Below are 24,213 nucleotides of genomic sequence, written 5' to 3' on the forward strand. Positions count from 1 at the left end.
CAGGGCTGGTTGGAAAGAGAACATCGGGTCAATGCTTTCATGAGGTCACGACTGTCTTTTTGCTGTTTTATTAAAAAGAAGGCTGCTTCTTTCTGCAGACTATGATGATGTATATTAATGACTTCTGGAAAGTGGCCCTTCTGCCATCAGCACTCGGTTGGAGGCACATAAGCTCCTTATAAAGAAGTGCCAGGCTCCTGCTACATAAACACCACTGCCACAGGCCCCCTCAGTTTATCTGCTATTACAAGGGGGAAAAAACCCAACAAATTGAGTTCTTTCTTGAACTATTACACTTAGTTTCTTTCATGGTGTACAAACTGGTAGGGGAATGTAGAGGAGAAAAGTCAGATTTCAAGCAAAAGAAAAGATGTAGTTATCAATAGTGTTTTGTTTTTTTTTTTAATATTTTTAAAGCTAAACTTCTTGGGAAAAGAACTTTACGTGAAAAAATAGTGCTCATTATTAACTACAAAAATCATCTTCTGAACATGGGTAGCAGTGGACTTTCAGCTTGGTTTCTCTATTGAGGCATTTTTGTTTTCTGAGAATCCTTTAGCAGTAGTACAGCAGACTGGCTCTTCCTCACTTCCCTATTCAAATTGCAGTAGTGTTTAACAACTGAAGTAACTGGAACTTACACAAAATTGTGTAGTTTCAACTACTAAAAGGGAATAGTTTATGGAAGTTTAAAGAGAAGTGTGAACTTCTTGGACTGTCCTTTCATCAAGAAGTACTGAAACTGTAATGCTGATGGGTTAAAGGAAAACAACTTCGTGATTTCATGTTTTGAGGTGAAGTTTCTCAGTATCTTTTCCTGTATAAAACTGACAGAGATGAGGGAGAAGTTAGAGACAGTAGTGACCTGTACTTAACAAGGTCTTATTTTCTATTCTTAAAAAACTTCACAAAATTATGAGTTCCATTGTATCAAGTGTTTATCATTACTACAAAGTTGAAGTTCTATTCAAATGGTGTCAGCTGTTAAAGAAATATTGTTAAAGGCTAAAAATGTTTTTATAAATAGTGGAACATGAATGTAATCACTTACCAAATGTCTTTGGATTATTTGTTTAACCATTCAATAATGCTGGGAAAAAAATCATAGGTCTTATTTATGAATGCACTTTAGCTAGCTCATTCATTTTAAACAGGCATATTTTACTGTTAGAAAAATCTACAAATCTGTGCTGCTTCAAGCACTTTGCTATAACTTTGATTAACCATTGTGCATTTTCCAGAAATGTCATTATTACAGAGCTAACTCAGAAAAGCACACCAGAATGTATTCATTTAAAAACGCACACATTTATTTATAGTCTAGCAGTTTATCGTTAATCTTGGTTAGGCATATATACACCCAACCTGGAAAGCAGAATTTGGTTTTGGAATGTAATCAAAGAATAACTTTATTCTCCTCTGGATCATGTAGCACAAGCTCTTTAGGAATAAAGGGCAGGGATCAAGAGTATAATCCCATCAAAGAGGAAGAATGGTCAGTTTAAAAACATTTGTTCCATTCACTGTAGCGTGCTGTTGTACCTGAAAATAAAATGCTGTTTGCAGTGATACTGAGCTTCATCTTGTTAGTGATCTGATGAATTTTACTTTGAGGAGAAACTATGTATAAAAATTACACCTTTTTAGTCAGCAGTTCAGTTTCTTGGGGACAAAACTGAATGATACAAATGTGTGGTGGTGGGTTTTTTTTGTTTGGTTGGTTTTTTTGTTACCTGTTGTCTGTCAAAACCAAGACTACTCAGACAGCGTAACTAAATTCTGTCCTCCATACTCAGCGTTTCATCTTTCAGAGTGAAAATGCGACTGCAGATGGAAACCATGAGACCATCACAGCAATCAGCAGCAAAAGCAGTCCGCCATCCCTGATAAGATGCACAACAGTATACTTCCTCGGCTTCAGTCCACATCCCCGAGACCTAAACCACTCAACCACTTCATTCAGGTTATATTGCTGAGGCTCATACCCCAGCTCCTTTCTGGCCTTCTCCATACTAAAATAATGTGTGACGCCAGTTTTGTAAACTTCTGTGCGAGTGAGGAGAGGCTGAAAGTTATAAACGTGTCCTACAAGAAAATGAACTATTTCAGTAAGGAATGCAAAAAAATAGACAAGGGAGAGAGGAAGACGACAAGTTGGGAACTTGTAACCCAAACCTTCCACTAATGGTCGGAAAAATTCAAAGTTATTTACAGGCCTGCCATCTGAGATAAAATAGGCTTGGCCTGCAGCTATGTGCTTTTTGTTGGCTTTGAGGGCCTCAGAGGCAAGGATATGAGCCTGAACTAGATTGTCTACATGCACAAATTCTACTAAACTAAGAGGATCTCCATATACAAATTTAAACAATCCCCTTTCAATGTAACTGACTATTCTTGGAAGATGTCTTTGTTCTCCAGGCCCATAGATGCCCGCTGGTCGAAGAGCACAAGTCCTTAATACACCTTTCCCGTTTCCAAGCTTGGCACCATTTGCTTCCAGCACCTTCATTTCAGCTAAAGATTTGGTCCGGGAGTAGTGATCTGGATGAAGGTGAAGAGGTAGATAAGGCAGAGATTCATCCCCATTTTCTATAATCTGGCCTCCAAATATCACGTTGTATGTGCTTGTATAAACCAGACTCGACACTCCTGTGCTCTTGCAGGCTTGGATGACATTTTCTGTTCCTTTCACATTAACATCCTCTATAAGTTTTTGGTTCAGCTGCTCCCTGCCAGACATTCCATAGGAAGCGATATGGAATACGCAGATTACATCTCTGAGAGCCTCTTCCACTTCAGACAGGTGACAGACATCCCCCTGCATGAACTTTATTCCCTCTGGCACGGTCTGAAGTGGCTTCGCGACATCAAAGAGAATCACATCAACTCCCTTTTGGTATATAGCACAACCTAATCTAAAACATGATAGAAACCATATGTTAGTATACATAGAATAACAACGCATGTAACATTTCAGCTGGAGGTAAGATAAGACTATTGACTATTTTAATACTGATTTTTTTTTTCCCTTTCTTTTTCTCATGGGAGTCTCTGTCACACTCCATCAATACTTTGGAGAAAAAAAAAAGCAGAACTGCTCTAAAGGAAAATTCAGAATAGAGGTAACTAAAGTGCTTTCAGCAGCCTTTTGGAAGAACCCAGCTATTTCTCTGCTTCTGTCCTCTAGAGATCAGCAATAGCAAACCTTTCAGATGTAAACCTGCAGCCAAGTATTTTTTACTGGTTTTATCTTACTGCTGTTGTGCCATCCTAATTCTCTTAGAAAAACAGGTTGGTCTTTGCTGTTGTGTTTGAAATTTATGGAGAAGATAATGAGCAAGATACTTCTAAGCTGGTATAAATACTTTGCTGCATGTCTACATTTTACTCCCAAGTCACTGTAAACACAGGTATTGATACAAAGTATAAACCTGGTATTCCTTTCCCCTTTTCCTACAACTGTTATATTTCTATAATGCTTAAAAGGGGAGATAGTGGAGGAAAAAGCTGAGCATAAGTCTGCTCTTTTGAGAGTGCTCCCTGCACCCCCCACCACAAAATTTACTTTTTGGTCATGACTGTAATCTCTCTTACTTATGTAAACAGTTGTCACTCTGCAGGTACTCCAGAAGATAGTCTAGGGCACAAAATAGTATTTTTTTCTTTACGCAGCCTGCAGAGCCATCTACAGCAAGGTGAAATGGATTTCACTTAAATACGTATCTTTCTAACAACTCTAATCCTAAAACATCACTGTCCATAAAAATAAATATATTCTTAAGAGCAGAGGGCAGCTGGAGTATTTATCTATATGGCTAAGCATGTGCGTAACTATTTGCAGGCCACAGCCTACTGCCAGAAGGAAGATCCGCGTGCAAGTGTAGGCTTGGTCTTCAGCGCAGACTGAAAGCTGATGACCTAAATCCCCAAAGGTGACCAGACAGGTAAATATCTGTAAGTCACTTGCTGCTCAGCGTGTGGAAATGGAGCAACGCACCCACATGAGAAACAGAGTAACATGTTTGTTTAGACCTGAGACCCAAGATGGGATGAACTGGATCTGGCATCCCGGGCCCACAGTTTTCCCTTTTACAGGTGGATTTTGTGGCCTTGCTAGCAGCCGTCTTTTATGTTTGTTCTTCTATGTAGTAATATTGAATGCACTAACCGGCAGCCAAAATAACCACCTCCTCCAGTAATAAGCACCGTCTCCTTGGCAGTACTTTCTGGTTCCATCCTCTTTCCTGTGGCACTAGGTAAGGAAACTGACCTACAAAACACATGGTGAATATACATGTTAAAATCAATTGGAGTCTTCGTGTCGCTATGCATCCAGTTATTCACCGATCCCTTTCACGGGCTGGTTGAAGCCATTCCTTTCACCACCTGCTGGGCGAGGCAGCCGTACGTTCTGCCCGGGTACTCCTCAAAGCAGAGGTTGTAACCTGCAGGAAGAGGCAAATCCAGCTTCCCTTCCCCGGCCTCGTTCAGCGGCTACGCCGCGTACCCCGGCTGCAGGCGGGGCCCTACGGGCGGGATCGGGCCCCTGCCCCCCCCCCCAGAGGCGGCCCGGCGGCGGGAGGGGACCCCGGGGGCCCTGCCGGCCCTGCCCGCCCCGCCGCCCGCCCGCCCCTACCTGCGCGGCCGCCGGGCTGCTCGGGAAATGGCGCGGGGGGCGGCGGCGGGAGCGGCGCCACAAGATGGCGGCGGGGCGGCGGGGGCGCGGCGGGGGGCGGTGTGGCGGGCAGTCGCTCGGGAGGCGTCGGATGACGTTAAAAACATGGCCGCTAGTTGGGGTTGGCCGAGTTGTGTCCGTTGGTGTGGCAGGAAGACGCTCCTTTTCCCCTTCGCGGGCCTGAGGATGCTCAGCCTCGCTTGGTTCTGAGCCTGATCTACTTCGAAACAGGGAGTCCCTGGCTGGCTTTTACAGCCGAGCCTTTCTGGCGTGTCACAGCCCGTGGTTGTGCTGTCCCTCGGCGGGTGCCTGCGCACATCGGCCCAGGGCTGCGAGGCTCGGCAGGGCACCGGGACGCTTGGGAGGGGCCTGGTGGCTACAGAGCCCTCGAGCCTGGGGTGTTTTGGCGGCCCTCCTGTCGGACACGCTGGTGTGAAGGGGCTGCAGCAGCCTTCAGGTGTTGCGCCGTGTCCTCGCAGCTGTCTCGGCGCCGTAAATGCAGCTGCCTCGCATCCCGGTGCCGCCAGTGGCACGTGACGAACCCCCTGCGCCTCGAGCAGGGGCTGACGTGCTCTGGGCGGTGGGAGAGCGAGCAGGATGGCTGCCGAGCTAAGCGCCAGAGCCGCTGCGAGCTGTGTGACAGGGCTGTGACGGGGAAACAGCGGCACGGGCAAAGTCTGCTCTGCTGTGTTTTCCCTTTCTCTTTTACAGAAGCGTGAGTCGCTTGGGGCGCGTTAGAAAGAGCTCACAGAGTGGATTCAGTGTCAAAACCACCTAAAATACGCAAGTTTTTGTTTTGCAAAACCTCGACAGAAGTAGCCACGTTATACTGTGGTTTTATTTACATTGACGGCTAGCAAGAATTAAAACTAAGCAGTTTCTAAAAATAATTCTGAGAGAATTAAAGGTTATTTTATTTTAGCTATGATTTCTGGTTGGTGAATCTCTGTGACTTAAATAGTAATTTCGAGTGTGGAACTTGTGCTGCTGTAGCACCTGACCACGCAGAGCTGCTGCATCTGTGTGGCTGCGGTGTTGGTGTGGGAGGGCATCCTTCAGTCATAGCTGATTTCCCCGTCTGTTGTCAGTATGGGCAGAAAAGTGGGTTTCAAGCAGCCCTGAAGCATTCCTGAAAATACTACGGAGACATATAATCAATGGTGCGTTCACAGAAGTGTAACACTTGTAGCTCAGAAGCAGAAAAATTGTTTGGGCATTCCTAAATATTAAGTATATGAATTATGTAGTGCTGCATATGTCTTCTGGATTTATGCATAATACCTCAACCTACTCGATGAAGATTTTTAGAAAATTTTCCTGAGTGTTTTATCACTGGCAAAGTACAAAAGAGTCCTGATTTTTCTCTTGAGACCTGCTAACACAAAGTGGTTTATCTTTAAGGACTCTCAAGCAGATTATGGTGATACACAGCTGATGTCTGTCTTGTGATGGATCGGATTGTGTTTGAGTGGAGTGTCACGGAACGGCAGAATAGCTGAGGCCAGAAGGAGACACGGGGTATTGCCCAGCTGCACCCCGTGCACAAAGCGGGTTCAGCCAGAGGGGTTACTGGGGACTGTTGCTATTGTGTATCTCAAAGAACGGAAACTTCACAGTTCTCCGGAGAGCTTGTAGAGCTTTGTACAATCTGAATGGTGGCTCTGACCTTGCCCTCCATGTTGTGTAGGTAAATGTTTGTATTTGAAGAGGCAGCTGTTAACCTCAGGATGACGGTTTGTCCTCTGGGCTTTGTGGTATGTCCTTGCAGGACAGTTTGCAGGATTGAGACCTCTCTCTCCTTACGCGTTCTGCTTTTTTGTGCTTTCTGCCTGGTATGTTATCTATGGTAAAGTGAATTGTGTCAGATTGTCTCATAATTAGAGTAAATGTTATGAATATAATAAAGCTGTAGTTAAGATACTGTGGAGCTTTTGCTCTTAAACCGCTATCGGTTTTATTTCTCATTATAGTAAATAGTCCTTTTTGGCTTCAGAGAATAGTAAGGAACGTTCATTCCTTCACAAGGGTGACATCTGTGAAAGCTGTGGGTAAATATCGTCCTCATTTTACACTGATTTGACGTTAAGACTGGACTCTCTGATTGTTTTGCACAACCTATTTTATCATGCTCTTTCATTTTCTGAGACTCTGCTTTTCCTAAGACTTTATGGACTTTCTGAATGTGTCATAAATTTTGTATTGCCATCAAATAGATCGACTTCCAGTTTTACCTTATACATAATGGAGTGTTTGTCCTGGGATTGTTTCTTTTTTTGTCTTTTAAAAAAAACGTGTAAACCCGGTCTCTGCTACCGATTTGCACTTTAAAGAACCCGGCATTTCAGAGCACACATTGCATATATCTTGGCGTGCAGAGAATCAGATTGGGCTACAGTCACTTGAAGAGATCGTATTGATACATGGAATTGCACACTAGGGCAAGACGTGTCAGGATGGAAGCATTTGCAGTGTAACTGGGGGGTTATCTGGCACAACCTGAGTTGAAATGAACCTGAAATAGGCTGCAAAGAAATCCTTAAATCAGCAACTAAACAGAGCTAAATAAGCAGCTGTAGCGAACAATGCAAGTTACAAAGAACGAGCAATGAAATCATTAATTATTCTTTCATAGTACAGTAGTTCATCTGGTTCCCTTTGCGGTTAGAAATACTTAGCTAGTAAAATTATTTTTGTCATCAAAATACAGCCCGTGCCACCAGTGCTGTCTCAGGAAGCAGGGCAGTATTTCATCTGGGGAAATAAACCTTAGTCTACTAGTTTTGTATTATTTGATTGATTTCTTTTTGGTATTACTAAATTGTGGGTTTTTTTCATTGAACAATGGGATGAGAGAAGAGAACAAGACTTGAAACTAGGTCAGAACCAACCACATAAATGGTGTTACTAAAACATGTAAAACCAATTTTATTAGAATAGGACTAAAAAGGTAAAACCAGCATCTACATTGTGAATGGTAGTAGAGAGAACTGTAATGTTCAAAATTAGAATAAAACATTCAGTCTAGATTAGACTGGAATATTTTTAAAGGAGACAGGGTTATGGATAAAAACACTACTCTGAGTTTTATTCTTGGCTCTAGGAGAGCCTCTGTGACCTTCAGAAAGTTGATTTCTGTTCTGTAACAAAGATAGCATTGCACTTCTTCAGTGCCCCTGAAGTTGTGGTGGTGCTTGTTTCATTTGTGTTTCTGACGCTCAGATTGGAGGTGCTGTACAAATATTAATAAACCAGGAAATAAATTGTATGGGGCTTAAAGAGTTTAGGCAGGTATGCAAGTTAGATCCTCTGAGAATGTTAACATTGACTTCTTTTTAGGAGACCTGTCCACTGTACAATATTGCTTGTGGGAAGTGTCATACATTTGGGGATGTGGAGACAAAACCCCAAAGTACGTAAGTTTCTTTTCCTGCGAGTTCCAGTAGTGGAAAAACTTAGCCTCTCTCTTCCACATTGAGAAAGGAGAAGAATTTCAACATTAATTGTATTCCCTGTTTAGTGAACACCATTCAGTAAAGCTGATTAATATTGTTCATCTGAACAGTTGCTTTATATAATTTTCCTGATTTGATTCTTCTGTTGTTCTCTCACTTTAGGAGATAGGACTTTGTAAACATTTGTAGCCCCGACCAGAACGAGGTGCGGGCAGCAGTGGATTCCTTACCGAAATGAGTGTTCGCAAAACGGAAGGTAGTTTCCACTCAACAGAGCTCTTGCAAAGGGTCAGACTGTCTGCAGAGTATGAGGTCCTTGGGTGAAGGAAGAAGTTTGGTATATGTTGTGCTGAAGATATGTGGTCTCTGTTATATGATTCTTCCTATAATGTCAAAAAAAAAATATCTGTTTTATTTCAGTTTTAAGAGCATCTTGAATGCGAATGCAGATTTTGGGGTGAATGTTAACCTGTCGCTAGCAAGTTCCTTTTCATACACGCCCTGAAGCAACATCCAACAGAGAACACAGAGGGGCTCGGATGTGATGTTGGCAGCAGCAGTGCAGGGCCCTGCTTGCATTTCTGTACCACCTTGTTCCGTCAAGGCTGCTCTGCTCAAAGCTGTCCGCAGCCAGGAGCCTTCCATAGCCCCCTTTCTTTCACCGGGTGATGGCAACCGCTCCGGCCTGTGGTGCTGGTGTAGAAGACTGTGGTCCGCTCTTCAGAAGGTACAAACTGCTCACATTTTGGCTAGTTTCACCCCGAAAGATCAGGTTGAGTAGGAATACTGAGCAGTTGCCAGCTGAAACAACTTAAAGCATCTAGATAATTCCCTTTGCAGGTATGTATTTTTCAGGGTGACCTGAGAGAGGGTGCTGTTGTACCATAGTGCTGATGTAGCACAGATACCTGACGTCATTAACATCAGCGTTATATTTGATGTCATGGTACCAGAGCTTACGTTTTAATTGCTAACTAGGTATTTCATGCAACATATGGGCACTTACCTTGTAAACAACGGGATTACACAAGTCAGCTTTCTTTCCAGATAGCTGTTCACAGGTTGGAACAGCTTAAGCTCAATAGTCATGCCTTGACTATCTTGGATTTTGTGGGTGGGTTTCACTGCGGTCATCTTTAGTGCATTAGTTATGAGAAATCATTACTAACAAAGAAACTGAAAATGCTTTGAGTTGTTTTTGCAAGGATTCTTAAAGAACAAGCTTGATTCTGAGGTGTCTTCAGCAATATGAAGTGATGAACACCTTCTGTGAAGTCATCAAAAATGAACTACTTTTCCATTCTGTAATGCTTCAAAAATGTAATTTTCATGTTTTCAAAAGTAACATTTACTTATTTATCCTAAAAGGAAGGGAAGGAAGAAAGTTTATGTATTTTAGGATAAGCGAATGGTTAGAGCACAGGACTGAGAACCTGTGTTCTGCCTTTTCGCTTGTTTATGGTCTGTGTGTCTCTTTGGGTACTCTGCAGAGCTTATCAATAACTCAGTTTTCAGAATGAGTGGATATTAATCTTCATAACCTCCACGGAGCTGAACAGTCTCAAGGGACTCTTAACAGCCACTCCTAAGCGTTTCAGCCTAGGTGTCTGAAGTAAGTGGTTGCTCCAGCAATATTGATCTTAAGCTCCCTTAAGCCTAGTGGGTTTTTTTTAAAGTTGTAATTTGACCTGATGTATTTATTACCTGATGTTCTGAGGTGCTAATATCTGGTTGCAAAACACATTGCAAACATGTTAGTACTTAACGGTATAAAAGGATGTTGTCCAATAAAATTGCAGCACCTTAGAGGTAAAAAGCCAAATTTTAGTCCATCCTGTAACTTCATGAGTAATTTCAATAATGCAGAGGAGGCACACAGAACTGCAGGGGCTAAAGGATTGAGCCTCTTTGTACCTGAATGGATTATATACTTTAAAAATTAGTACATTAAGAAACGTATTATGAAAAGACATGTAAAATATTCTTGAACTAAGACTTTCACAAATGTTTTTGCTCTCAGAGTGAGGGAGGACAGGTTTTGGAATGCAATGCTGAATGCCTTTGATTCAGTTACTTAAAGCGTGTCTTCTTGTAAATTGAAATAGGCAACTATGTCAGAAGGTGATTATATACTTACATTTCAGTAATTGTCTGATTCGATTTCAAGTGAGATTGATTTGCGCCCATCTGCCATTATTTACCATACTGATAATGAGGAATGGCTTTTCTGTTGTAGTAATTTGTAGTTTCCTTCAGTTATCCATAGGTTTACAGAAATCTTACCCTCTTAGCTAGCAAAACCAAGATGAGGTCAGTCTGCTATGAATCATTGACACTAGTAATTGAACATCCAGTTGATGGTTGGAGATGTACTACTTTGATCTTTTGGAAGGATCTAAAGGATCTTCCATCTTCACAGGCAGCTAATCATCTATTATACCATATGTAGAACAGACTCGAGGCAAAATGTGTTCTTTAATCTGTATTTTGTACTGTTAATTTTCTGTCTGAATAAGAAAGCTGTAGGTACTGGTGGTGAGGAAGAGATGTGTCAGCAAGAACACCAAAGCCTGAATTTGTTGTAGCATTTCTGTTGGTTTCTCAATGGAAGCTGTATTTGCTGAGGGGGAAAGGAAATATATTTGCTGAGGAAATGTTCCCCATCTTTGCACTTACATCTGGTGCTTTCATATTAATGATACTGTGTTCAGGGTCTAGGCAGTGGTCTCCTATTTTCAGGCACTTAGAAGCAAGAAAACAGAACAGACACTGGCCTAAATATGGTACTACCCATTTTAGTTCTGTAATTACCTTGAAAACATTGCAAAAATTACATAATTTTGCAGAGGAAGGATTAGGTAAGAGTTTGAAGATGTAAGTAGGGGAATACTACCTCAAAAAAAAAAAAAAAAGGATGCAGTCTCTTTCTTGCTTCAGGTGTGTTTAAATTAGATAACTTCTATAAGGCTTACTTAATGGCATCTTGGTATTTACAGTAGCAAAACGTTCTTATTTATCTGTGATGCTGTTTGTTCTGTTCCATGAAACTAATGACTGTAGAATTCAGAATTCATAAGCTTGTTATCATGGTCTGATGTGTGGCTTAATTTTGAGCTTAATCAAATCAAGTGGTTCTGGCACAAACCTGAGTTTTCCTTTGACATGGATTTGTTTCGAGCCAAACATTTTGAAGGTTGAAGGCACTTGGTCAAAACAAAACAAATCCCTTAACACTCTACAAAGGGGCAAAGTTACTAAGTTGCAAAGATGAGATTGCTATGAATTTATCTGCTGTTCAAAAGCCTTATTTGGACATGTTTTGTCCTGGAATGGTAACACAAAGAACATGTTCACAGTGGGATCTTTTCAACTGGGAGTGTGAGTGTGCTGTAGCTTGACTTACTGCATTGTATTCCAGCTCTTAATTTTCATTCCGCTTAACAGAAGTTGTGGATGCGGCATCTGGTTATAACTAATTTTGAATTTTTGGTACTTTTGAGGGAGAAGCAAGACCTGAATAACTGGGGGATGCAAATATATGATTTTTTGTTCGATTCTTGCAGTGAAAGAATTCTGACTGAGCTTCGCATTTAAAGTGCTGCTGCTTTACCTTTCAGAGAGTATCCAACCCATTGGAACAGAATTTGTGCCAGCAGAAAAGGCTGGCTTAATTCCAGGACATACATCAGCTCAATTCTTCATTCTTCCTAGGAATATGGAAGAATCAAACATCAAATGCATTATGGACAGGCTGTATAAGCTGAAATGTTCTTCTAAATGGCTTAGAAGAATGACATGTTCTAGTAACTGGATTTCTTGTATAATGAAAGTTTCTTAAGTCTAATACGTAATCTTAAAAAAAAAGGTACCTAAAGTTCTTTATACACTAGCTGAATAAAATTATATAAATGAAAATCACTTGCTTAATCGATTTAGATATTCAGCTTTAACAATTTATAATCATTATTATCACAAGAATGCCTGTTTTAGTGGTTGTCATTTTAACACTTCCCAAGAGAAAGCGTTATCTAGTACAATTCTTTCCCCAAGTCTGTCACTGACGTTGCCTGAGTTCCTTTGCCCTTTTAAAAAACACTCTGGGAAGGCAGTCTGAGTGGCCAGTGAGAATCCCTTGAGTGCCATATTGTAATAGTAAAGCCAAACAGATTTCATCATTTGGTCCTGGCTCAGCTAGGAGCAGGCATCATCTAAAGCAGGCAGTTAATCACATTTAAGCAACATGCAAATTAGCTTATCAGGCAGAATCATCACACCTCCCATGATGTTTTTTTCTGTTTATGAAGAAAATGCCTTCCATAATTGTAACTGAAAAAACCAAAATGACCCACGGTTTGTAAGTGTTAATAAGAATATATTATGCAGCAGAACTCTCCTTGTGTCTGGGTTGCAAAGGGGGTCACGCTGCTTTTGCCTTTTCGGTAAGGTTTTTGTCAGTGATGGACTTCCCATTGCATCTTGAAGTTTATTAACTTGGAGAGAATTTCGAAGTACGGAAGACCCTTGTGAGAATAGACCACACGCATTCCTCCCATTTCGGTAGGAAGCCTATTCCCCGTATTATCTCTGGTGAGAAATGGAGCAGTCCAGCCAGCACTGAGTAAGGAGGCAGGCCTCCAATTTCTGTAGGTTATACTTTAGGAAGGAGTCTCAGTTAAAATCTGCTCCACTGAATGCAGCTTTTATAGATAATCTTGGTGCAATATTACATCATTAATGTGTTCCATAATTTAGACTTCTTAAAATTAGAATTAATAGATTGAGTTATTAAATTTCTGTAACACGTTGACCACTGGGTGCTTCTGGCCATAATAGCTGCATGGCCTGATATCTTAGGGTGAAGGGGCTGTGGGTTATGGACCTTTAATTTATTTTCTCCTTTTATGGACTAAGAAGAGGAATATTTAGTACAAAAATAAAGGCTAAACTAAACATAGGAAGGTAAATACTACAGACTATACTGTAGTGGCTATAGCTTGTTTAGTGCATAGTGCAGGAGGGCTGCACAACAGCACTCAAAGGTTGTCAGAGTTTCTTTTCTTCTGGTGCATGTGTTCTGTGGCTGCATTTGCATTTGAGTTATGACTGTTGTCTTTCAGTTGCACTTTCTGAAATCTCTGGGCAGTGGAGCTGTTTGATTTTGACTCTTAGTAGTTGAACTGTACTCTTGCAGGTGGGGTACCGAATGTAAACTTTGAATACCATTCAGCTAGGTCTTCATGTTCCTTTACTATAGACACTGAGTTTAGTAAAGCTTTGTGTGTCCTCTGGCATTTTAGACTTCAGAGATTACAAAGAGACTTCTTTGTAACAGCGCAATGTGCAGATATGTGGTGGCATTCAAAAGAACGGATGAAAACAGTTGTTGCCACTTCTCATCTTTTCATTAAATGTCTTTGTATTTTCCTCTTAATATTCTGGCTTGCATTGCTGTAAACCTGAACTTTCATTTTAATGGATAATTTGTTGGATGTATCCCCATTTGTGCAGGTGTGTTACTGCACAATGCGGGGCTGTGGTTTAGCCTCCTGAGGTTGCAGTAGCTGTTTAACATGCGGACAAAGTTTCACAGATCTAAGGTTTCAGTTTTAAAGATCCCAGTGTTACTAATTTCTGTCACGTATCTGATCATCTCAAGGGTCTTTTTCCATCCTAAATGATTCCATGATTCTTAACCCTTAAACATGCTCATCTGCTTGAGCTGAGGCTCAGCTTTGTATTTTTTCCATTCGGAGAGATACCTCCTCTCTGACCTCTGTTGGTTAAATCCAAAGAGTTTTGCATGGAACATTCTTTCTCAAAAGGGACACAGTGGGTGGCAAGTCACACTCAGCTTCTTCTAACTGGGTTTATGTTCAAGGCAGATGTATGAAAGATGAATAGAAAATAAGAGCAGGGTGCAAACAATTCCTGCCAGAGCTGTGAAACTGAGGCAGTGCTCAGGGTGGAATGTGTCGCAGTTCTGCAAAACAGGATCCTGTAAAGAACCTCACCTGGCTTAGCATCTCACTGCTACTTTTGCCACAAATTCTAGCTGAACGTGGCTCTGCTGCAATGCAGATGCAGTTTGTGCTTGAGGGAAGATCTGGGATTTGAGACTTGTTCTTCTGGCAGGTTGGTTCAGGTCTGAACACGCCAAAAAAGTAAGTAGGAAGAGCCTCACATTTAGAATTTTTTAGACTCCTACCATTTTTAAAAAATATTTATTTTGAGTAATTATGCTTGGTTTTAGCAATACTGAAAAACAGTTTATGGTAGTAAGTGTGAACCAAGTGGGGATGATAACATCAGAAAAGGTAAATAGGAGAAGAGGAATATCTTGTGTGTGGAAAACCTTTCTGCGAATCACACCAGTGAGGCCAGGTGTGTCACTGGTAGCAGTTGCCCATACTTCATACAATAACATTTGTATTCAGGTTTTTGGCATCGTTCCCTTGGATTGGTAATATCTTTTTTCCTTGGCCACTTTTGTAAAAGCAATGATTTTTAGTTGTGGTTTTCCATTTACATATGTATGTCTTTATCTTCTGTACTTATCTCTGATCCAGCAGGGATGCTAACACCCCGTGTGGTTTAACCCCAGCCAGCAACTAAGTACCATGCAGCCACGAGCTCCCTCTCTGCCCCCAGTGGGATGAGGAGGAGAATTTGGAAAAAGGTAGAACTTGTGGGTTGAGATAGGAACGATTTAATAATTAAAATAAAATATGGTGGTGACAATAATAATAACAACAACAGTTGTAATGGAAAGGAGAGAGAGGGAGAGAGGATTAAAACTCAAAGGGAGAAACTCCAAGTGATGCACAATACAAATGCTCACCACCCGCTGACGATGCCCAGCCAGTCTCCCAGCAGCGATCGGCAAGCCCTGGCTGACTCCCCCCAGCTTATATACCGAGCATGATGCTCTATGGTATGGAACATGCCTTTGGCTAGTTCAGGCCAGCTGTCCTGGCTCTGCTCCCTCCCAGCTTCTTGTGCACCTGCTCACTGGCGGAGCAAAGGAAACTTGAAAAGTTCTTGATTTAGAGTAAGCACTACTTAGCAACAACTGAAAAATCAGTGTGTAATCAACATTATTCTCATACTAAATCCAAAACACAGCATTGGACCAGCTACTAAGAGGAAAACAACGCTTTTCTCAGCCGAAACCAGGACACACTCTCTTCCGATGAGCCCACAATTCCAGTCCCCGCTGCCTGCTTATTTTTTCAGCTAGGCATCTTCCTTCTTTTTCTCATGTTTCTCTCATTCTCCAGAGGAATTCTGTAGAAGTATCTACAGCGTGATTCTCTGCTGACCTTTAAACTGTGTTGCGGTGTCTATAAAACGTTATTTGATGGTCTTTAGCTCACTTGTACTCCAAGAGCGCTTCCTACCAAGGTGCTTGCTACTGACAGCAGATTCAAGCAGCAGGGTCTGGACCGAGTGCCATGGTATGGGAGTTCTCATATTTGATTTTTTGAATAATTAGAAGATGACCTCTCTTTGCTTCAGTTCATTCATGTGTACTGTGGGAACAGTAATTCTGTCTTGCCTTTTAGGCCAATTATAATAGCTAAGTGCTTAAATATTCCTGAGGGAAAGGAGCACCATTTAAAGAGAGAGCATGCCAGCACAGTTTTTTCTTCAAAATACCTCTTCCCTCTCCATTTTCTGTTGTCGAGTCCCAGGTACTAAGAGGTGCTAAAGCTGCTTAATTCTTGCCCACTTTTCCAAGTATAGTTGGGTGCCTCAGTTCTATTTAACATTTTGAATATCTCTGTGGGGATAGAATACTGATTGATGAACCAGTTATCAGCAATTAAACACAGGGAGGCAAAACTATACTCCTAAGTATACAAACAGGTTCCATGTCTGAGACTCCTGTACTTTTAAAAATCTCATTTGAATTCAACTTGTGAAGTTTGGCCAGTACCTGCTGGTTTGTATCGGTACTCTCTGTGCTCCAGTTTTCATGACTACTTTGAAGGCCACTGCCTGTCTCTTTTCTAGAATTTTCTAGAGCAATTGAACGGCTTTCCCTGGGACGGTCTCTCCTTATTTAGCCCAACTCATTCTCAAACTGCATTGTGAAATAGGAAGTAATAGTAATCAACTCTTCTTTGTAGCCATTTATAAAGGTAAGAACTTTAAAACTTACATATGACATTGAAATTCTAACAGCACAAAGATATATTTGACATGAGCTTTTACTTCATTTAAAAATAAAATAAAACCCCAGTTTAAAGGAAGCAAAAATTGCTCCTAGGCTGGTACTTTTAAATCCTAGTCTCAGTCCATAAATTTGATTGTAGAGTTAAACTGAAAACCCAGAATATTTAACAAGTAACATAAAATCCCTACGAATTGGAGACACTGTCTGCTCTAAAATGTTAGAACTAAGAAAAAGGGAAATTGAAAACACATATGAGCTCATTATTAATAGTAACCAAGATGTAAAAGCCACCTTAGATACTTGTGTATATCCCTTTAAAGTTAATAGAAACTTTATCATATACCTGAGAACTTTCCTAAAAAGACATGTCTGGAATAGTTGTTAGGCATGAACTATCTAATTATATTCCAGCTTGTTAGAATATAACTCCTGTAACTTGGAACATCTTTAGGTTGATTCAAAACACTCTCAGTGAGTTTACAAAAATTTTTGCCCTTCAGTTACTAGTAAAAATGTGGTTCGGCAGTGAGTAAAAGTAGCTGCCTTCTGGTGGCCATTCGCATCCTGGGTTTCAGTTCAGTTCCCAGAGACGTTAGTTCATGGCGGAGGGGGTATCCTGACTTGCACCCCTAACAGAGAGAGAAAAAATATACCTTAGCAGAGAGATTGGGTTCTCCTAACACCGCTGTCATTGTGATGGGTTAGGAGCGTGGGCTATAGGTAGCTGTTAATTTTAAAAATCGTGTCCTGAATCTGCACCACCCCCCCCCAAAAAAAAAACCCCAACAAACCACAGAAATGCCAGGGACAAGACACAGAACCTGTATGCCATCTGACATTTTTGACAAGCTCTCCAGAATTAATCTGTCTGGGAGCTACTATGCTCAGCTTAATTATGGAAAGGCTGCATCTGTGTTCAAAGCTGTTGAGAGAGAAAGAAGAAAGTAAAAATGTCCACTAGGTTTGATTAACTGCTTTCAGCCTGATGAATAAAGACAGATGGTTACCAGTTATTTTTCCTTAATGGATTTTGGAGCTCCATTTGGTGGATGAATTAAAGTTATAGGTCCCAAATCTGCCTTTGAAGCTACGCCTGCATAGCCCTTAGTGATTCTAGCAAAGTTTGCATGCATCCAAGAGAGAGGTTTGCCCTAAGGCTGTCGTATATGTTGTTAAAAAGCAGTTTTGAAATGAAAACTAAAAGTCAAGTGATAGTTTACAGTATTAATAAAACAAGTTACAAACTATGCACAGCTCAGGAAGGAGTTCCCTGCAAGGGACGGTTAGTGTGAAGTGCCTGTGCAGACTTATCCTCATAGAATCTGTGCCTGTTCAGGTAAGACCACCTGGGGCTTGACAATATTTTAATACTGACTTTAAAACTTGGAGAAGTTCATTAAAATTGCACTTGGTAGTTGACTCGATGGTTGTGTCACCTGGAAAGAGAAATAAATAGTTTTATGGTGTAGGTTCATTTGCATGAAGCTATTACTATGTCTCAAATCCAGGTGGAGGAGGTCTTTAACGCAGGGTCTAATTCTGCACATATGCACATGTTTCAATACATGGGTATGACTGTTTCTGTCCTTTACTTGTGTATGAATATCTGTCTTTATTTCTAAGAATTTATGAAAGTGCCTGTGGGTTTGGGCTCTTGGGGAACATTTAGACCTAATGGGTATTGGGACCGTCGTTCAGCGACCTACAGAATCATCTGTCTAGTTTTAGGTGTGGATAGTCATAGTGATTTTAATGGGATTAGATATGCTTGCATCTAAACAATTTTTGAGTCGGGGTTAAGGTTACTGCATGATATAAAACGTCTAAGATGGATGATATAATAAAAGGAAAAAACCAACAAAAAATGACACTGACTATACAGATTTTTCTATAGTTGGTGGGTTGCCTAAAGGAAAAATACCATTTAACTAAAATGCTACCTGCCAAAGAACCATCAAAACCCCGCACCGATCCTGAAAGGGACCTTGAGAGGTCACCTCATTCGTCCCCCTGCTCCACGGGAGGATCATCTATCATGGACTCACTCCTGCCGGCGAGCTGCTCTGGCTGCCGGTGCCCGAATGCCGTCGTGGTGGTTTACAAGCAGCACAAACGTTGCTGGAAAGCGACGGGAATGCCCTTCGGATCAGCTGCATTAAAAGGAGAAATGGGTGACTTTCGGTATGTAGCAAACACACATTCAATCAAAATAATAATGTAAGTCATTGATTACACACAGAGTGAGGTCATGATTCCTCAACAGTAAAAATACATGGCTTCACCATTTGGAAGTGAGGGGCTTGTCCTTCAAGTGACAAAAAACAGAATGTGTTTAGGGCAGGTGACACTTTGTCATGGTTGATCGCTTAATGCTTTTTGAATCACCACTCATTTTTCATCTCATTTTGCTTCGGCTTTCATTTCAAAGACTAGCTGATATAACTGTGTGGAAAGTCTAAAAATAAGTGAATTGCATTTATGAGCAGCAGAACATTTTTTTTTTTAAGAGTTTGCAGATGGGAGGGAAGGCATGTTGCAGATGTGCATGGTTAATAACCCAAGTGATGATCTGGAGATGCTACCACCCATTTTCTTTCATCCCCTTTGCAGAATCCATGCTCAAAGCTCAGATACATGTTCTGGGGCTCCAGGTTACATGTGATTTTTCAAATATTCTCACTATCTACCATGAATGACCAGTCATGCTGGCAATGTAGTAAATCCCACTGCTTTGAAGGGACTCTTCTCTGGGGACAAGAGAGAGAGGTGCAGATAGGCTTAGAGTTGGGGATTTTTTTGGTCAAAATCTGGCTTTGGACAATATTGGTACATGTCTAAATTGCAGTTAATGGTCTGATTAAAAGTATGCATTCATGCTAGCTGCAAGTTAGCACTGCTTGGTTAAATATTTATAAGGGTGCTATAGGGCTCAGATTTCAATGGGAACTAATAATCTACCACGTGTGCCTGGAGTCCCTGGTGAGCTGGGATTGCTGAAGTTGGCATCTCCATCACTACAGTTCCCTGTCTTAGCTACTCAGTTTGTCTGCCTGTGCTTTAATCATGCTTTTTACCATGTATGCCCAATTTTCTGTTTGCCTCCATGTTCACATCGCTATTTATGAACTTAACTATGATAAAAATTATGTGACTTTTGCATAGAAGATACCTAAATATTTGAAAATGTTCTGTGGTCTGCTAGTAATGTGTGGAAAAGGTCGGATGTAAACCAGATGTTTCTTCAGCCTGCCATTGTTTGGAGACATGCAAGAGGAAAAGTTACAGAAAGAAGATGCAGAAGTGTATTTTTTTCTGCTCTAGATATGGTCTATATGACTTGTGGTTAGGAGAAACCATCTAGAAGTAAGGCAGGCAAAACTGCAGCTTCATTTCAGGAAGCACCCGCAAAGAAGTGAGCAGACTGTGGGCTAGGAAAAAGTGTAAATCCTTTGTGTCCCGAGCACTTAGATGCTACCATTAACTTTGGAGAGGCAAAGCTGTAGGAAAGGGAAGGGAACAGAGAGATATAATAAAAATCTAGTTGGTAAAACAAACTAATCTTTCAGTTCAGAATATAGCTAGCTTCTTTATTTCTCATGTATTGAGGCACTGCTGTGCTGTGCTCTGTCCTAGGCAGGGCTGGAATTTTACTCTGAATACCAAAGGAAATTTTAGGGAAGAGTCTGTTACTGTCAGAGAAGTGGACTAAAGTAAACTGATACGTTTTCTTTTCTAACAGTGATGGTTCTGTGAAAGCCGTTTCATGTTACCGCATGACAGAAGAAAGGCAGGCATGTGTAATTTCTCATGAGGATAACCTAGAGCTGATTCCTGGCTAACTTCCTAAAGAATACCTAATTGCCTCTAACTTTTTGGATTCTATCCTCCTTTTGGAAAATAATGACAATTGGGTTGATAAAATAATGACTTATTTTGGAAAAAGTGCAGTCCATTTCTAGCTGTTCCTGAAAGCCTAGAGATCCATAGATGTCTGGAGAGTTAAAGAAAACCTCCCGTGCAAGTACAAAGGAGTGCTCCTATTCTTAAAGATTTCTCTGATTTAAGATGTTTTGTCTATTGCAGAAAATTTACAAAGGGTGATTAGAGTTCATGTAAATACCAAGGCAGAGCTTAACTGCCCATGGCTTCATTTCATACGGTACGTTATTACGAGACCTACTGCCTCAAAGCAAAGATAGAGCTGCTGCAGGCACTGGGTTCACACGGGGAATGCAGGCTGCAATTATTTCTTTTGAAGATTGTATAATGCTAAGGTGCGTGTTGCATCGGTACCTGCTAAAAGGATTTACAGGTCCAGTTTGGCCATCAGTACAGAAGTTCCTCATTCTAAGGTTCTTACACTTGAGACAGTAACAGGATATTTATATTGTTATTATAATTAGCGTTTATTAGAATTGAATATTGATAAATGGTGAGCTACAGCTGTTTCTGCACTGCCAAGTGATCTTCAGGAATTCCTGTCTATCTCTGAACTTGCAATCTTTACAATTACTGTATTTCTAAAATCAAAGTCTGCAGTAACTTAGAGGTAAAATCTATTTCTTTCTTTAATGGATACATACTTTATTGGACAGGAATTATTTTCCCTAAGGGTCCCTTAAAGAAATAGTTTGAAGACAAAAGAGAAATGATACAGCCTTATTTTCAGTTGCACATAATTTTTTCTTGCCCTTATTCAGTACATTCCTGTGAATTCAGAGATCTTAATTCACAAAGGTACTTGGCTACATTCCTTTAGCCAGAATAATAGTTTTGTTGTCTTCACTGGGACGATTCATGTGCTTCAGGTTGAGTGCACGAATAGATAACTGGCTGAAGGCAGAGGATTATCTCAACCTTTGTATAGGAATTCTGTAGTATTTGGAAGGGCAAAGTCTGTTTGCCCGAATGAGTTTTGTGTATGCAAGTTCAATAGCTTCTGCATCCAGGACGTACAGCCTGACAAGGGCTCGTGCAGCCATTAAGTCCACCAAAATCTGAACATATGAAGGTCTTTGTGTACACTTAGAAGCTGTAGTCAACCAAAGTAAATGATTTCATATTTTTTCTGCTCATATATGTATTTACTCATGAGAATCATTGTTCTAGCTTGGTTAATGACACATTTGGTGAAACTGATTCCAACATATTTTCTGCTGAAATTATTTTCCGAGAAAAGCCTCGTAGCCAAGAGCCTCCCTGCAGAACATGAAGCGCAGATCCCTTACCCAAGCCACAAAAGCACACAAAGCAGACAGAGCAGGGGCTCTCAGGAGTGACAGTCATTGTGTTGCACGGCTGAAAATGCCTGAATTAGCAAACAAAATAGGGCAAAATAGGAAACCAAAGAGTTCTGTGAGAAATTCTAGCCTGAACTGAAAACCAAATCTGTGACTGGCAAAGGCAGAGGAAGCTGAGATGGAGATTGGACATCTAGAAGGAATGGTTCATCCTTCTAGACAATGTAATTCATGTTGCAGCTGGGCCAGAAGAATATCAACAGGCAGCAACTGTTGGATATGGCACGTGGTACTTCTGCACGAAGGGGGAGCGCTGAAAAGAAAAATGTTGACTAGTAAATTACTGGAGAGTTCAAAGAAAGTACATGAGAAACGTGGCCATAGAAGTGAAAAATGATGCAGGGAAAGGTAACAGAGGTATGCTGAAGGTCTTGTGGTTGAACGGGAAGCTTCTACTATGCTGGAAAGTCACAGAGGCTTTAAAAAAATGAACAGCAGGAAAATTTCTGAACCAGAAATGGAGCCATGAAAAGCAAAGACAGAAGAGTGGCCATTGCCAAGGTGGAAATATGTTGGTGGTGCATTTCAAAGAAGTTGTGAAAAGGCTCAGCTTCACCCCATTTTAAAGGATCAGGAGAACCTGAACATCTCGCCCTTTTTTGTGTTAAGAACAGAAATTGAAAGCACAGGCTGCAGCCATCATGCTGAAAAGTATAGAGCCAGCAAAGGATAACTGGAGAAAAACTTAAAGAAATGGGAAGAAAATAAAGTAATATCTAGAAAGAAGTGATTGTGCCTAAAGGACGAGAATGTGGAGTCAATGAGTGGATGCCTATGATAAAGATCCCACAGACTGTAGAGGTGTCCTTCCTTTGTTCTGGGGAAGTTCTTCTGCAGTGGTACTACACAGGGTGAAAGATGCTGTGACTGTAGAATTCTGAGAAATACAAGCTGGGTTTGGAGTCTCAAGAGATTCTGTAGAGACTGGCCGTTCACGTTCCAGATTACCATGGCAGGATCATTCTCCGTGAAAGCCACCTTCTTTTGCCATTGCTTTAATTGACCTTCAAAAGTCATCAGTTAGCATGAAGAGACTTACGTGGTGGGGTACACTTGAGATCTGCAAAGTGGCAGAAACATGCGCATAGATCGAAGGGCTCAGTGAGGGGAAGTAACGGCACAACAGAACGGTTCAGCCAGGAGGCCAGTCTGAATCGTTCACGTGGCATTGGCATGGGCTGACTGTGGAAGCAGTGTTCACGCTTCGGTATAGAATGTGTAGGTTGCTGGGGTGTAAAGGGACAGGGCACCGAGCTATTTTGCAACAGCTCTGAAAAGCTGGGAAGAAAGACAAATGTGCCAAAGGTCGGTCAAGCCTAGCTCAAAATGTTAGCTCAAATCCATCCTCCTCGTAGCACAGATGCCTTGATGCAACATCCTGATAATTTGGAGTGATAATTTGGAGGTACCACATCTTCTCCAGCAAAACTATCAGGAAGGAGGTGCGATAAGGGTGAATATACATAGCATGAGTAGGCATGGTGTAAAGAAGTAGGAAATAATGCAAACTCCATTGCAAACTTGTGTTAATGTACAGCTGTGAGAACTGGAGACCTCCCAAAGTAGTAAAGAAGAAAGTAGATGCTTTCTTAAGATGCATAGTGGGCACGAGATGATAAAACTTACCTTGTTGCAAAATTGTGCTGAAAAATCCTCGAGCAGCAATCTGTCTCTGCTGGTGTCACAGAAAGTGCAGAGGGTTCACGAGGCGGGCACTCCAAGGTTACGTTTCTCAGGCAGTTTTAGATCATACCCTCCTTTCTGATAGCAGCTTGTCTCACGGTGTGTATGGTCTGTGCACTTACATGTAATTGTGTTCACATAGCAGGGTGAACACATGGTCAGCTTCTCATTTAAAAGAAGCTTTCAATGATTATATTTCATATTGAAAATATAAATCCAGCATCAATTTAGGCAGAGATCGGTCCCCACCAGCCCTTCCCCACAGTTGTTCTGCAGTGTCGTGGGTGCAGACGGGTGTTGTGTCGGCACACAGCAGCAGGCGTGCGTGCAGTGTGTGCATATAGCATCCCCTGCAACCCATATATCCCCATATATCCCCCCACCCTCCCATCCAGTGTGTGAGGCAGAGGGTGTGCGTGGGCATGTATGCATTTCAGTGGGGGACGTGGCAGGGGCGCATGGAGCAGAGGGGACGACTCAAATGGAGATTGCTCTGCAGGAACCAGGCATGGTGGCCACCACAGCTTGGGCCCTTGCCCACCTCCGTCCCCTCCCCACAGGCTGAGGGGACCCAGGGCAGACATCAGGCTCAGGGAGGTGGTCACTTCTGCCCTTCATCTCCCTGTGCAAAACCCCCACCTCGCCGTGCCCTCAAGTGTGAGAGCGGATGCTTTAAATGCCGGCACGTTCGTGATCATCTAAATGTAGTGATAAAGACCAATGAGGGAGAGAAAGCAAAATTCTCCAAGGAAATCTGTAAGAAGACGCCTTAACAGAGGGCAGGGTATAACTAACCTCGACGCTCGTGTGCTACTGAAAGCAGAAGCAGCAAATGGCAAAGAGTGAGAACAGTTTACACTTTGTGCTCTGGTGGAGGAAGGATGAATGTGTGTTCACACTAGTCATGAATGACCAGCAGACCTCGAG

General features: G+C 41.6%; 2 protein-coding genes across 3 annotated transcripts in view; one reads left to right on the forward strand and one right to left on the reverse strand.

Moving 5' to 3' along the window:
- Positions 1 to 388: 388 nt before the first annotated feature.
- On the reverse strand, positions 389 to 4,741 carry SDR42E1 (short chain dehydrogenase/reductase family 42E, member 1). Its single transcript, XM_055727003.1, has 3 exons — positions 4,637 to 4,741; positions 4,169 to 4,270; positions 389 to 2,915 (listed from the first exon to the last, which is right to left on the reverse strand). Exons 2-3 carry the CDS (start codon positions 4,234 to 4,236, stop codon positions 1,808 to 1,810), a joined length of 1,176 nt encoding a protein of 391 aa, XP_055582978.1. The 5' UTR covers positions 4,237 to 4,270; positions 4,637 to 4,741; the 3' UTR covers positions 389 to 1,807.
- HSD17B2 (hydroxysteroid 17-beta dehydrogenase 2) overlaps positions 2,959 to 24,213 on the forward strand; it is a 33,906-nt gene continuing 12,651 nt past the window's right edge. Inside the window, exons 1-2 of one of the 2 annotated variants that reach the window (XM_055727005.1) lie at positions 2,960 to 3,122; positions 3,842 to 3,944. The gene's annotated coding sequence lies outside the window, so the exon portion shown is untranslated. Of the gene's footprint in view, positions 3,945 to 24,213 lie in introns of both variants that reach the window. The other variant, XM_055727004.1, reaches the window with a different exon arrangement.

The sequence above is a fragment of the Falco cherrug genome, chromosome 14, assembly GCF_023634085.1.
Source record: "Falco cherrug isolate bFalChe1 chromosome 14, bFalChe1.pri, whole genome shotgun sequence".
Lineage (NCBI taxonomy): Eukaryota > Metazoa > Chordata > Aves > Falconiformes > Falconidae > Falco > Falco cherrug.